The sequence below is a fragment of the Equus caballus genome, chromosome 5 (assembly GCF_041296265.1).
Source record: "Equus caballus isolate H_3958 breed thoroughbred chromosome 5, TB-T2T, whole genome shotgun sequence".
Taxonomy (NCBI): domain Eukaryota; kingdom Metazoa; phylum Chordata; class Mammalia; order Perissodactyla; family Equidae; genus Equus; species Equus caballus.
This window is the reverse complement of record NC_091688.1, coordinates 24,878,533-24,892,790: the sequence shown is the minus strand read 5'-3', so window position 1 is coordinate 24,892,790 and position 14,258 is coordinate 24,878,533. Positions and strand designations below refer to the sequence as shown.

Here is a 14,258-nt window from a genome sequence, read left to right as displayed (position 1 = left end):
GAGAGCACAAAAGACAAGACAGAGTGGGGAAAGGCCCCGGGGGAAAGAGGACTGCAGGATGAGGTCAGTGCTCATTGGCAGGACAGAACCTTTTTGATGTCATCATTTTTGTTAATGGCAGACGAGCCTGGATGACCGTGCATCATAGCAACCCTCAGAAAGTTGCCAGAACGACAGCTCATCCCAGTTTCTTTTCAGTTTTATGGTCCTGTGTCCATCTGAGCCCCGATGAAGAGGAGGCTCTGCCCCAAGCACCCTGCACACACATGTTTGCCACCTCAGTGCTTGGTTAGCAGCTGCCACAGTCACAGACCTGGTGCCTACAGGCAACCTCCAGAGGGTGATGTCAACGTCTAGGATGATGTCAAAGTCTAGGACAGGGCCAGGCACGCGGCAAATGCTCGTGAAGCATTGGTTGAATACTGTGGAAGGGTGACTTGTGGAATCTGTTTTTCCTTGTCATCACATATCTTAATCCTGAGGAAAGGAGAAGGGGCCCTTGGCGGCCATCTCATATACCCTGGGGTTACTATCTCTAGGAATACTTGTGCATTAAAAAGGCCAGCAGGAAATCTGAGGTGGCCCTATAGTAATCCTTTGCATTTCTGAGACGCTTTTTAAAAGCACTACCAAATCTGTTGTCTTCTTTTATTTCACGTGCCTTTATTTATTTTTGGCCTCCCATCATGTAGCTGGAGAAACTGAGACCCTAGTAGAGCCTCATAGTAGAGTCAGGATTACAAGTCTCCTAACTGTTGCCTAGCTGCCTTTCTGCGTGGCGTACAGTAACATTAGGGAGAATTTTCAGGGCCCAGCTGTGGTCCAAACTGAGCATGTATATGTCTCACCTCTGGGCAACATTGGGGACATTCTCCTTTATAGTTCTATGTGCTCGGCAGAAGCTTTCAGAGAGATGTCCCTTGACAGCCACAGGGCCAAGCACAGCTGTGCAATGCCCGAGGCCCAGCTTTGTGTAAATGAAACATCCCCATTCTCCCACTTCCGCAGCCAGCCTCTGGGTTCTGTGTTGACCAAACACCTGCTGATGCCTCACCCTAAACACAGCTGAAGTCTGGCACTGCTTCCTGTGCCTGAAGCCCCCTTCCCTATTCCTGCTCCCTGAGCCCACTGAGGAGAGGTGTTGACAGGTCCTCTGGCATCTGTGTCTGAGCCACAGAGGTGAGAGATTTAAGGGCCTCCAGGCAGGATGGGTCCATCTTGAAGCTTGAAAAAGTACCTGGTTGTACTGGCCTGAATAGTGCCCTCAGAATTCTCGTGTACCTGGAACGTCAGAATGTGACTTCATTTGGAAATAGGGTCTTTGCAGATGTGATTAGTCAAGGATCTTGAGAGGAAGTCATCCTGGATTTAGGGTAGATCCTAAATCCAATGACTGGTGTCTTTATAAGAGGAGAGGACACAGGGATACGCAGGGAAGAAGGCCATGTGAAGACGGAGGCAGAGACTGGAGTTATGCTGCCATAAGCCCAGGAATGCCTGGGGTCACCAGAAGCTGGAAGAGGCAAAGAAGGATTCTCCCCTGGAGACTTTGGAGGGAGCATGGCCTTGCTGACACATTGATTTCAGACTTCCGGTCTCCAGAAGTGTGAGAGAATAAATTTCTGTTGTTTGAAGCCACTGCGTTTGTGGTGATTTGATCCAGCAGCCACGGGAAGCTAATATACTGGCTGACTAGCAGACAGGAGGTGGGACTGTAGGGCTGGTCCCGGAGCCGGCTGTTGGGGGTCCTCTGTGCCCCTCATGTCTTTGGGCTTCAGGGCCTGGGAGAATTCTTGTGCCAAGCCGGTCTCAGGAGCAAGTTGGAAACAGGAGTTAGGAGGAAGACCAGGGCTTGACCTGCCCTGTCGTCACTCTGATCTTGGTGGATGACGTCTGAGCCCGCTCACCACCATTATTACCACCTTTCTTTAGGGCCCACCATAGGCCAGGCACTGTGCAGGTCTTTACATCATTTCACACAAGCCTTATGTCTTAGCTCAGGCCGCTGTAAAAAATACCATACACTGGGTGGCTTAAACAACAGGCATTTATTTCTCCTAGTTCTGGAGGCTGGAAAGTCCAAGATCAAGGTGCTGGCTGATCTGGTTCCTGGTGAGGACCCTCTTGCTAACTTGGAGATGACCATCTTCTCACTGTGTCCATATATGACCGAGAGAGAGAGAGAGAAAGAGAGGACGCAGGGTCTCTGGTGTCTCTTCTTATGAGGGCACTAGTCCCATGATGAGACCCCCACCCTCATGACCTCATCTCAACCTATTTACCTCCCGGAGGGCCCCCCTCCACATTTGGGATTAGGACTTCAACATAGGAATTTGGTTGCGGGGGGACACCATTCAGTCCATGGCACCTTCTAAGGACACTATTAAGTGAGTTACTCTATCCCACCTAGTTTTACATTTGAATTCATTAAGTTGCTCAAGGTTACACAGCTGGCAAGTGGCAGAGCCAGGATTTGAACTTGGGTCTAATCCCACTTCAGAGCCTGCACACTTTCCCACTCTGCTATACTGATTGAACCTATGTCATATTAATAATTACAGCAGCTAATGGTTGGCATAGCAATACGAGAGCCTGCCAGCATCATAACCTTCATTGGCTCCCCACTTCCCCCTCCCTACTTCTGTCCCTACCCTGCCTGTCCCCCGCTGTGTGGTAACCACATCACTTGATCCCTCTTTCTTGGATGGCCAGTGATGTGCACTCTTGAGGTGGTCTCTGGTAACTTGTCCTTGTCTCTTTCCATGTGACAAACTCTTACTCATCCCGCATGGCCCAGTTTAAATGTGCTCTGGTCACTTCATTATCTAGCACGTGTTCCATGGCTCATAAATCCCAGTGATGTGTGTTTGTCTTTTCCAAGCTGGAGTGGGAGCACCTTTGACACAGGACTAGATGTTTTTATTTTGGCAGCTACTACCTTCCACAGCACCTCTGGCTCTCCAAAGCCTCCAATAAATGTTTGAATAAGTGAAACATGGAGAAGAGATGGAGATCATTATGTAACAAATATTAAAAAAAGAAGAAGAAAGAAAAGAACATCAGATATTCTAAGACAAGTACTTATAGAAGGAGCCACTAAAAGCTTAGAGTTTTGAAAGCAAATGTTAAATTTAGGCTTTCCCTTCTGTGTGCTTACAGATGGCACTCAATTCAATATCACAGTCAATCTATATTTTGAGATTTACTATGGGTCTCATGGACTTGTTCTTTTTTTTTTTTTAATTTTTTCTTGTGAAGAAAATTGGTCCTGAGCTAACATATGTTGCCAATCTTCCTCTTTTTGCTTGAGGAAGATTGTCACTGAGCTAACACCTGTGCCAATCTGCCTCTATTTTATGTGAGATGCCACCCCAACATGGCTTGACAAGTGGTGCTAGATCCGTGCCTGGGATCCAAATCTGTGAACCCTGGGCCACTGAAGCAAGCACACAAACTTAACCACTATGCCCCTGGGTCAGCCCCTTTTCTTCTTTTTTGATTATTAACTGCTTTAGTCTTCTAAATATGAATTCTTTAAAAGCTTTTCCTATTTCTAAACATAATTTGCATTTGTGTTAGCACAGCCCTCATTTTATGCTGACCCCAGTGGGAATGTAGAGTTCAACCTGCTGATGTTCCAGGCAGAACAAGCTTTCCGGGAGGCATGTGTCAGTGCGTAAACTGAGGCCCATGGTGTTTCTCCAAAGGGGGAAAGCTTTCACCTGTGGGAGGTCCCACCCCAGGCATTTCTAACCATTCTTTCATCTCTGTCCTTACCCTGCAGGCTGGCCGTGGGTGACCCTCTCTGTCCTGGGATTCCTGTACTGCTACTCCCACGTGGGCATTGCCTGGGCCCAGACGTACTCCATGGACTAATGCCACCAGGCCAGGCCAGCCTTGGCTGCCGGTCTCCAAAGCAAATGGTGCTTCACCCTGACCTCGGACCCCAAGATAACCTCCAAGGGACCAGTGCTTGATCTGCTCATCTTTTGTTGAAGTTACCTCACTCCAAGACTGGAAGCTTGAGCTCTCATAGAAAATTGACAACCAGAGAGTCTTCTAACTTTGGGGACTTACAGATCACTCCCCCAGCCCCATCATTTCCTGTTGAGTAAGCTGGGGCCCAGAGCAGTAGAGTGTCTTGCCCAGCTGCACATGGTGACGTTGTGGTCTAGAACCTAGTCCCAAGGGCCCTTCAGATTCTTTCTCCTTTACCAAGAATTAAATGTAATGGATATTTCTTAATTGAGGCACAGAAATCCTGATTAGTAATAGGCCTCTCTCCCACTGGGCAGTATTTCTGAAACATTTTGGTGACATTTAAGTGACCCCTTCCACAGGTCCGGCAGTGTAGTCTCTATAATCAGTACTGGGGTTTGAGCTTCACACTTCAGCTGCTTAGCAAGGACGTGACAAAGCCACAGCTGTGTTTCTAGTTATCCAAAGAAGATAGACTGTGTTGTGTGGCATTCCAAGGAGCCAGCAGTCAGTACCCAAGGAGACCTGTTCTCTGAACTTCAACAGGGTGGTCTACATTCGGCTGCTTGTTTCCTAGATTTGCAGAGAAGTATAAACATGGCAGTTCCTCTACCTGACAGTTAATCATTTGTCAATAAAGAAACAGAATTGAGGGGCCGGCCCAGTAGCACAGCAGTTAAGTTTGCATGTTCCGCTTTGGGAGCCCAGGGTTCGCTGGTTCAGATCCCGGGTGCGGACATGGCACCACTTGGCAAGCCATGCTCTGGTAGGCGTCCCACATAGAAAGTAGAGGAAGATGGGCACAGATGTTAGCTCAGGGCCAGTCTTCCTCAGCAAAATAGAGGAGGATTGGTGGCAGATGTTAGCTCAGGGCTAATCTTCCTCAAAAAAACAAAAAGAAACAGAATTGAAAAAACCAGGGAATGGTGTATCCACAGACAGGTGCTACCAGGCAAGTCACAAAGGGGAAGGATGGTTTCCTGAGGTCTTCTCTCTCCACGCAAGTCCCAACAGTCATCTTCCCACTCAGTGGTTTATGTTGTTTTGTTTCAAATAAAATGGAGCCTTTTCTATCATAGATAATTCACATTTTTGTAGAATTATTTTGAATACTTTTTGAGGAAAATGTCTAAAATCTGAACACACTTAACTCTTAATTATTCACTACTCTGAAAAGATGCTGACAGCCCACTAATGGCCTCAAGTAGTAGATAATTTAGAATACTTCTCTTTGGCTTTGGAGTTTTTTTGAGAGGGCAAAGGGTAAGTAAAGAAGCTTTAAAATTTGAATCCATGGTGTACCAAATTATTAGAGAACTTAGAACATCTCAAGCACATGAATTAAATTGTTGTTAAGTGGCCCTGGTCTGTGCCACCCTGTCCAATATTACTTGGTATTGTCCTTGTGTCTTGGATGTGGTTATTAACTCAATGAGCTATAAACTCTTAGAGTGCAGGACCAGTCATTTTGCTGACATCCTTTCTTCCTAGCCACTCTTCTTGGAAGAGAGGGGATGGGATCAGATGTGGATGATATCAGGAGGGCACATACTGTGTTAACTGCAGCAAAGGACAGAGGCCAGAAGGGGACAGGCAAATGGGGGCAGCGGTTGCCTCAGCAACAGGCTTGGTAAAGGTGGAGACACAGGCAGGTGATTTGGGAGTTTTAAGGTGCTGGGAAGTTTTAAGGAGGGGATGAGGCTGGGGAAGAGAGAGCACTCAAATGAATACAGTGAAGCTTCATGGACTAACACTAATTCAGGATTCGGGGTCAACCAGAGGGAGTTTGGCTGAAGTTTACGTGGAAGGAAAGGGCTTGCTCAAGAAAAAAGGGAGCATGAAGATGATTGTAGGGAAGTCTCTAATGTACATACTTATATAAATAATGCAAAGGATTTTGAACTCTTCAGAGATACCATTTATATAAAAACAAACAGGCTTATTCGTTCATTAAACTGTATTGGAAATGTCAGTGAATATATTTGAAAGTGATAATTCTGAATTTCTTTTAAGCCGTTAAATGATTTAGAGTGGTTCTCAGGAATTAGTAATTGATTCCTGTGTTTAGCTATATATTTGAGGCCTGATTAACCAACATGTGGATTATCCAGAACTGTTGTTTTCTTCCTTGAACCTCTTGCTATTCCCCAACTGTAATATGAAAATGATAGCATCTCCCTTCCTGCATATGAACTAAAATCGTAGAGTTGCTTTAAGTGAAAGACTCTTGAGGTGCCTCGCAGACAGAACAGTTCCAGCTGAGGAACATCTGACATGTCACTTCCCCTAGTCATTAGCTCTGGGCAACTTCAGGCATGGGGCCAGGAATCAACTAGACAGGGGCCCAAGGTCACTTCCTGCCTGAGGATCTTCTGACCCCAACCTAGCTATGTAGGCAAGCCGAAGATCTCCAAGCATGATTGCCAAGACAGTCCCCACGGAGGCAAGCAGGACGTCTGAAGGACAGCCAAGTCCCCATCATTTTGACTAATTCTTGGGACCATCCAAGAAGACTTAAAAATATTTTAGTATTTCTTCAGATTAATTTGTTTGAAGTGACAGCAGAAAACCTTTTGTTCTATTAAAGACTGCCGACCTAGAAAGGAAATATATCAATCATATATATAATCGTATAATGATCTATATATTGAGAGGATAGTAATTTAGTGGGAGGGGTGTTCCCTTTAGAGAAATTGAGACTGCTCAGTTGCTTATTTAAAATAATAATTGTTGACTAAGTATAAGAAATCAACCATAATATAAAGACTTTGTTTTCTAGCAAAGGTACCAGAACGTGTCATACACGAGGGCCAACTACTGAGAAGCCAGATTATCTTGATAGCCCTGGCCTTTTTTTACTGCATGATGAGAAGCCTCTCTGGGGCCTTTCTTCAGGAAAATTGTTTTATTTTAAAACAAACCAACAGAATCCCTCTTTTTTAAAAGTTGAAACCCATTTGGCACCCAAAATGTATACTCTATTACTTGGGTCTGTATTACTAGTCCTTTTGACTAATTATAAAAATATTAACAAAAAGATCTTTTTCGACATTGAGGATATCTAAAGAATGTAACATCTAGTGCTTTATTAGGTAATACTTTTGAAATGAATATCAATCATTTGGAATTTTAAACAATATCACCCTTAAATTATTTTTATTATGGTTTTCTGCAATGTAATTAAATAACAGCATATGGGGAGAACATCATTGAAAAAACTGTGGCCCTCTGAGATCAAGCATGGCTTGCAGATCACAGGTTCCTCATCTGTGAATGAAGTTCTACTGTCTGTCAAGAGTTCCATTTTTGAAACGTGGTCCATTGGTGTTAAATAAAAACTCAAGTTAGCGGTACTCTGGAGAAGCTTGCCATGAGCAGGAAGCAATACCTATTAAAACCATAACAGAACTGAAACAGTGCTGATCAGAACTCGTATTGTTGACAGTGAGTCATTCCAAAAAGATTCAGTTATGTTTTTACACTATATTTTAAAAGGCAGGGAAGCATTAATATATCTTATGCAAATTTCAATCCAAATTGTTCAAAATAAAAATGATCACTTCTAAGCAAGAGGTCAGTTTCAGAAATGTATTAAGTGAACGTGTCATACCACAATTTTCCGGTGATGCCAGTTTTTGAAGGGATCTCTGGACATTTGTATAGCAGATACAGCTCTATTTCAAGATCATATGGCAAAGCACCTTCACAGCCATACTCTCACTATGCAGTACTTGGACACACAATCTTGGTGTCTCTAGAATTTTAGCTTTCCAAAAACCACAGTTATAGGTTCTATCCAAATTAGACCTCCCAAGCTCTGGAAAAGGAAAAGAAAGTACCATCCTTGCTCTGTCATCTCAGGTTAGAACACCCACTTCAATGCCTTGAAATTATGTAAGGAAAGGCGAAAGCAAGTATCGTGTATAAAATAGTTTATTACCATAATAAATAAAATTAAACTTTTTTTTTACAAATATCATTTGTGCTTGTTTAAAAATGTTGAGAAGGAAATATCATCAATGGAGGGGTCCACATGTTCCTCTTAACATTCCCAAGCTGCAGACATACAGTGGAGTTCCTGGCAGCATCCTCAGCTGACCACAGAAATAGCATCAGCTCATTTGCACTTCTGTTTATTCATGCTCATTTGGACAAAGTGACAGATGCAAAGGAAAAAGAAGGATTTGGTGGGACTTAGTGGAAAGAGTGTTAATATAAGGAGAAGCCCCAGAATGATGAACTACTCATGAGTAGAAGTGTCCTTGCGGTGTTGGCAAAATGTCAGATGTGGACAGTCTCCAACTGATGCACAAATACAGCGTCTGAATATTAAGAGAATACATTCATTGGGGGGTTGCATTCTTTCTTAACACAAAAGCAGTTTATATCCTGATACAAGATCCGTGAACTTCTCGATGAACAACTAATGGACCTGTTGGCTGACTCGGATGTCACAGATAAAGAGACAATGGCTCGAAGAAAAGTTTAATGGTGGGCAGGGAGGGCACCCACCAGGTCCGGCACCTGTGGGGTGTTCAAGTCCAGTTCTAGAGGTTCCAGAAGAAGTCTGATATGCTCGCATGAGAATGAAGTTTCATTTGAAACTAAGCTGCAGGCAAATTCACATCGATTCTCTTGAACGGTGGGTGGAAATTAAAACTTGTCCATGTGAACACCTTGGATGAGAAAATGGCGCTTTCTCTGATGGCTGAAGTCAGTGCTGAGATGACAGTGAAATCTCCTCCAGTTGGAGGGCACAAGAGCTGGTGAAGGTCATTTTTATTGAAGCGAGCAAGAAGGCAGTACGATGATTTAGTGACAGAAGAGTCGCTGGGGCCCTGAGTGTGCCCTCAGCGGGCCTCCTCTTTAAGCAACACCATGTGAGGCAGGAGGAGAGGAGAAAGAGTGTTGGCAGCTCCATCACATTTGGAGTTCCATTCAAGGGTCTTAAGGCTAAACATCTTTATTGCAAAACACCATACAATCTACTCATCAAATGCACATCAACTTGTCTCTCCACCAGGGCTCCCAAAATTTCCCAGGGGGTGCATGTGCTATATGGTGGTCAATGCAACAGGGACATGAGGCTCTTCCTACACCTGGTATTCCTAAGGCATTCATTTAGTCCCCTCACAGACTGGGACAAAAAGTTTGACAGTTGGCTTAATACTTTCACCTTCCACCTGAGGATTCAAGAGAAGCAGCTTGCTGGATGAGGTGGTGTGGTGGAGTGCATTTTTACTCTGAGCTGTGCTATCTCCACTTCTCAAAGAGGATTCCAGGAATTGGCCTGATGTCTGGCCAGCAACAGCACATGGGATCTAGAAGGTTGAGGGTAAAACAGACCCGGGAACTGATAACAAGAAATGGAAACAGCTTTGAAACACTTGGGCCCCTCACTATTAACACATCAGAGTTTTTTAAAGCCACTGGTTGCCTACTACTAGCTATAAACTCTTTGCACACAGATTTAATCTGTAGTCCAGAATATAAAGAACGGTCTTATAAAGAACCAAGCCAGCGGGTATGAGTGTGAGGGAAGGAGATGGTTGACGGTGGAGACATCAAAATTGTGCACTCAACCAGATGGCTGCCTCCCTTTCCTTCCTACGGGAATCTTGTCATACCCAGGGGAGGAGCCCTTGTGTGTATATGGAAAGGCGGCACTCATTGCTGGAAACAGTGCCCTCCACCCAGACCAAGCACACCACCTTGTTGACCATCTTATTCGGTAGACTCAACCCTGACTCCCACACCTCCATCACTAGGGGAGAGCATGTTCAACAAGCAGCAGGACCTCCGACTTCAAAGCAGCCTGTCAGGATACTCTCGGGGAAATGCAGCCTCCCTATGAAGGCCACTCAAAGTAAGGAGTTTAAGCAAGAGATCAAGTAACCAGCAATTACTGGGCAATGGTATAAACACATCACTTCCCCTTCCCTCAAAAAGAAAAAATTAGCTCAGGTAAATCTAGATCTCTCAGCATAACTTTTCCAAAGTCTAAATCTTGGGTCCAATACCTAATAATTTTGTGTTTCCCTAATCTCTCTTCAGCCACCAGATATCGGTTTAGAGTGGAAGGTTCAGTCAGAGGTATCTGAAGCTCACGGTCCTTGCTCGGGAACCCAGAGCAATGCCTGGGCAAGAGTAGGTAGTCGGCACAAAGCAGCCGGGGGCTAAGTGCATGTCACAAAAATGGAAGGAGAGAAGATTTGGCTCATTTAAAAAATGTTCTTTCAGAGAAAACAAGGATAACAAAAATCCCTAAAATCCTTAAACAGAGAAGAATAAAAGCATATACAGCCACACTTGTGTGCTCTCACCGTCACCCACAGGAGCACGTGTTGTGGGCTCTGCGACCCCGAGATGAGCAGATCTGGGCTTCCAGTCATGAGCCCAGTTCAAACCCTGGCAGTCAATCCAGAAGTACAGCCGTGAAGCTTTATTTTTCCCCCCAAACAAGTCTGGACTTCAAAGCCTCATTCATTGAATCTTGGCCCCTCCGACACAGACAGGGAGTCATTCTTAATAGACACCGGTACCCCTCAGGCAGAGCTGGTGGGGAGGAGAAGGGCCTCTTTACACTGGCCTGCAGGATGCTGGATGGGAGCCTGTCATCAAGTCCCCGGAGAGTGGGGCAGGTGCTTCTGAAGCTGGATGTTGGAGTTATTACGGCCCTTGCCTGCCTTAAAAGTAGTGGGCCCTAAACTTTAGAGGCAGGTTAAGGAGCATGTTTAAGGAATGGCAAACTAGAACGGTTCAGGTGCAGCTGGCAGATGGGGTTCCAGATATTCCACAGCCTCTATCCCGAGGACTAGTTGGCAGCTTCTCAAGTTAAAGAGGCTGAAAGCCCCATGGCTTTATCTAGAGTCACAGTCATGACTCGGCCTTGGGAAATTTCACTTCCTCTTCTTTGCTGCCACCTGAGGCTGAGTCTAATAATGTCGCAGCCTCCAGAAGCCAGGGGCCAACCCAGTAATCCTCACGTGAGAAGCTGCATGAGTGTGCAGGCCCTCAGGGGAAGGACCTGCCCTTGACCTCCAGACTCTGCTCTGTGCCAACCCTGGGAGCCAGGAGAGGACACCCCCAACTCTGCACAGACCACTCAGGGCAAGACCTGGTCATGCCATGGCCACGAGGCAGTACTAAAAGGACAGGTGGGCCCGGACAGGAGGCGTTCAGAAATGCTGGATGTCTTTGGTTGGGCAGGTCCCGACCTGTTAGGGTCCCTTCACTACTGAGGGAAATCAACGCTGGGGTCCAGAGTCTCTGCAACAAAGCAATGCAGTAACACAGAAGGTCAGCGCCCTGGATGATTCCACGCTGTCACTATTGTGCAGGTCACCTGCTCTCCTGGTTTCACTCTCTCAAAGCTGAGGTTTGAGAGCTGAACTTCCAACCTTGCTTGCCAATTTTTAGGGTCCTGACCTCTCTCTGCAGGGCACACACTGGGCTAGCTCCACTACACTTGGGAGAGAGCACTTCTTTTTCTCTTTTTCAGATGGCATTAAAAGAAGCCCAAGTACACGAATAACCTGACCCTAGGTGACTACCAGGCAGTGGAGTGTGCCCAAATTTGAATGGCCCATAGGTGGCTCCATGATCATCGTTCTGAGCTTGGAGCTTCCCTGGGACCTCAGCTCCATGGCCACCTCTCTCTGTCACCTTACAGAGACCATTTAAAAACCCACTGCCCCATTCTCTTTCTCCAGCTCCTGAAGTAAGTACAATCATGGCCCTGTGTCTTTTCATGTGTCTTTTCATGGTTTTTCTTGAAGTCCTACTGACTTTAGTAGGAGATGAAGGGATTAGCTTTATAATAAGGCCAAGCATGGCTCCCAAGTGTCCTGTAATGACTCCATGCAGTGGACAAAGTATAAACTTCTGAAGAACAATCCCAATGAGAATCATAATATAAACATAGCACTTGCTACAATCGTTTTTCTGAGGTTGTATGTGTGTGTGTCTGCTTTGCTAAAAAAGCAACTCTGGGCTCATCACCCTTCCTGCCGATGCCCCATACCCTGAGGAATGCCACAGGAACACTTGGGAGGAGGTTGAGAAGGAAAAGAAGGAAAGGGGCCTGTGCCATGAGGCCAATGGCATGGAGCAGGGCCAGAGAGACATCCGGGACCTCCAGAGCCCTCCCCATCGGCTATCCCACAGGAGTGGGCTGCAGACCACAGCCCAGAGAATCTCTGGATCCCGAGGGCCCCTCTCCAGCTCTTACACTTGACTCACCTCTTTTTGGGAAATGAGACCTGAGGATTCCCGGCTCTAAGTGTCTATGGGAGGCACTCACAGCACCTCAGCTGCTTTTTGGCCTTAACCATTAGAGACAGAAAGTTGAAGGGCTCTACCCTCCGTGTCCCTCGAGCTCCCCTTGTCCTGAGCTTGTTACAAATGACTACTGTAGGAAAATATACAGTGATGTCAGACACAGGCTGTCCAAGGAGTGGGAATGCTGGGAAATCCTGTGCCCACCGCAGTCTTTGGGGTTCTTGGCGGAGGAGCCCAGCAGGGTATATATACGAGGGGTTCTCCGGTGCCCTCCCACCAATCCCAAAATGGCTGCTATTCTTTTCTGGTAGTTTTCATCTTTTACAAATATCATGGCAGTAAAAAATTAAAAATGAAGGAAAATACCCTTTAGACAGCACGCCCCCTCTTCCAAAATTGTGCAGAGACAGTTCAGACACAGCTGCCATCTTGCAGGGTGGTGGCACACTCCTCTTTCTTTATCTTTTCCCAGATATAGAAAAAGAGAGACAGCGTGCCCAAGCGATGGTCCCACTTTGATTTTCTGTCAGGAAAAGCTTACTTGGAAAGTTGTTGGTCGTGTAGGGGTGTGTGGTGGGGTGGTGTCTAGGGCAGGGCTATATGTTTTCATGTTGGATATCTTTTTTTTTTTTTTTTAACAGACCTCTCAGCTCGCTCCAAAAATGTCTCTCTCTGATTCTGGGGACTGGGGCCTCGATATTTCAAACAGCTCCTGGGGAGACTGAGAGGATCTTCTGGAAGTTAATATCCTGAGTATCTCAGAGAGCTGTTTCTCAATATTTGTCATTTTGGTATTCAAGGCCTTGATGTCCTCCTTCAGCTCATGTTTCACCTCTAGGACGGTGGCCTGCAGCGTCTGCTCAGGGATGGGGTAGAAAGAATGCTTGACCTCTGCCAAGATGGGGCTCCGGTCCTGAGGGCTCCTGGCCTCACCGACGTTGTCCAGACGTAAGTCGCTCTTGGTGATGCCGCTGTCACACGAGTCTGTCTTCTTCAACGTGGCCTCGCCTGACGCCTTTGTTCTCTCGGGGAGCGTCTCCATGGATTCGGCCTTGGACACCTTGTTCCAGTCCTCACCCTTCCCGCAAGCATCCTTGAAGCGGGTCCAGCCTTTACGCTTGGCGCAGTCGCCCCCGCCCCCCTTGGGGCCCAGGCAGTCGGACCCGGGCGCGTGCAGCTTGGCGTGGTCGGACACCCCAGAGGCGGAGGCCGCCTGGAAGGACACGGGCGTGGCGGGGCTCTCGCGGACGGTGACGACGCTGGCCTTCACGAGGCTGTGGTTGGCCGAGGCGTGCTCCATGAGGACATTGCCCTTCTCCACGTCCAGGTCTTCCAGGTCCCGGCCCCCTCTCTCCGCGGCCAGCCTGGCCTCCTTCTGCTGTCGGAACCTCTGGAAGAGTCGCCGGACTGGGTGGTCCGGGGGCAAGATCAGCGGAGCCTCGTTCTTCCGTTTCATGCGCTCTTCTTCCTCTCGTTTCACATCGCTGATCTTCCGGAACACGATCTGGAGGGAGACAGAAGGACACGCTGTGTTAAGTGCGTGGTGGCGCCAGCAGCAAAGCCCAGCCCCTCTGCCTATCACAGCTCTCTGCTTCCAGCCCCCCAGGGGCTGAGGCTCACAGTATGTTCACATCCCTACGAGGCCTCCCAGGGCTTTACTCAGTGACTACCATCACTTTCCTTTTCTTGACATTCACTCTTAGCTTTCCAACAGCAAGGAATTTACTTTTACTGTCGTTCTATTCAAAAGGAACAAACCCCCCACCTCTCTATCCCCACCTGCCAGGAGGTGGGGACTGTCCTGGCCTCTGAGCCTGAGCCCCCTTTAACCCATCCTTGCCTGCAATTCTGAATCACCTGGTGAGCTTCTTAAAAATCGTTCTTCTGACCCCAACTCTGACCTACTGCATTAGAATCTCCAGACGGGAAGCCCTTCAATCTGTAACTTGAAAAGCTCCCCAGGTGACTCTGATGCATGAAAGTTCAAGCACCTCTGGTCT

The 14,258-nt window shown here is 46.8% G+C and overlaps 2 protein-coding genes across 19 annotated transcripts in view; one reads left to right on the top strand and one right to left on the bottom strand.

The window, feature by feature from the left end:
• The window catches only part of HHAT (hedgehog acyltransferase), a 310,500-nt gene extending 305,435 nt beyond the window's left edge, over positions 1-5,065 (top strand). For all 15 annotated transcript variants that reach the window (XR_011438569.1, XM_070266753.1, XM_070266748.1 and 12 more), the window contains one exon: positions 3,785-5,065. Coding sequence is in view for 14 of the 15 variants with exons in the window: in XM_070266753.1 (XP_070122854.1) it covers positions 3,785-3,876 (92 nt within the window). In the remaining variant the exon portion in view is untranslated. The remainder of the gene's footprint in view (positions 1-3,784) is intronic.
• Positions 5,066-7,895: 2,830 nt separating this feature from the next.
• The window catches only part of KCNH1 (potassium voltage-gated channel subfamily H member 1), a 372,158-nt gene continuing 365,795 nt past the window's right edge, over positions 7,896-14,258 (bottom strand). For all 4 annotated transcript variants that reach the window (XM_014739610.3, XM_070266741.1, XM_023640768.2 and 1 more), the window contains one exon: positions 7,896-13,762. In XM_014739610.3, coding sequence (XP_014595096.2) covers positions 12,905-13,762 — 858 coding nt within the window. In that variant the 3' untranslated portion in view covers positions 7,896-12,904. The remainder of the gene's footprint in view (positions 13,763-14,258) is intronic.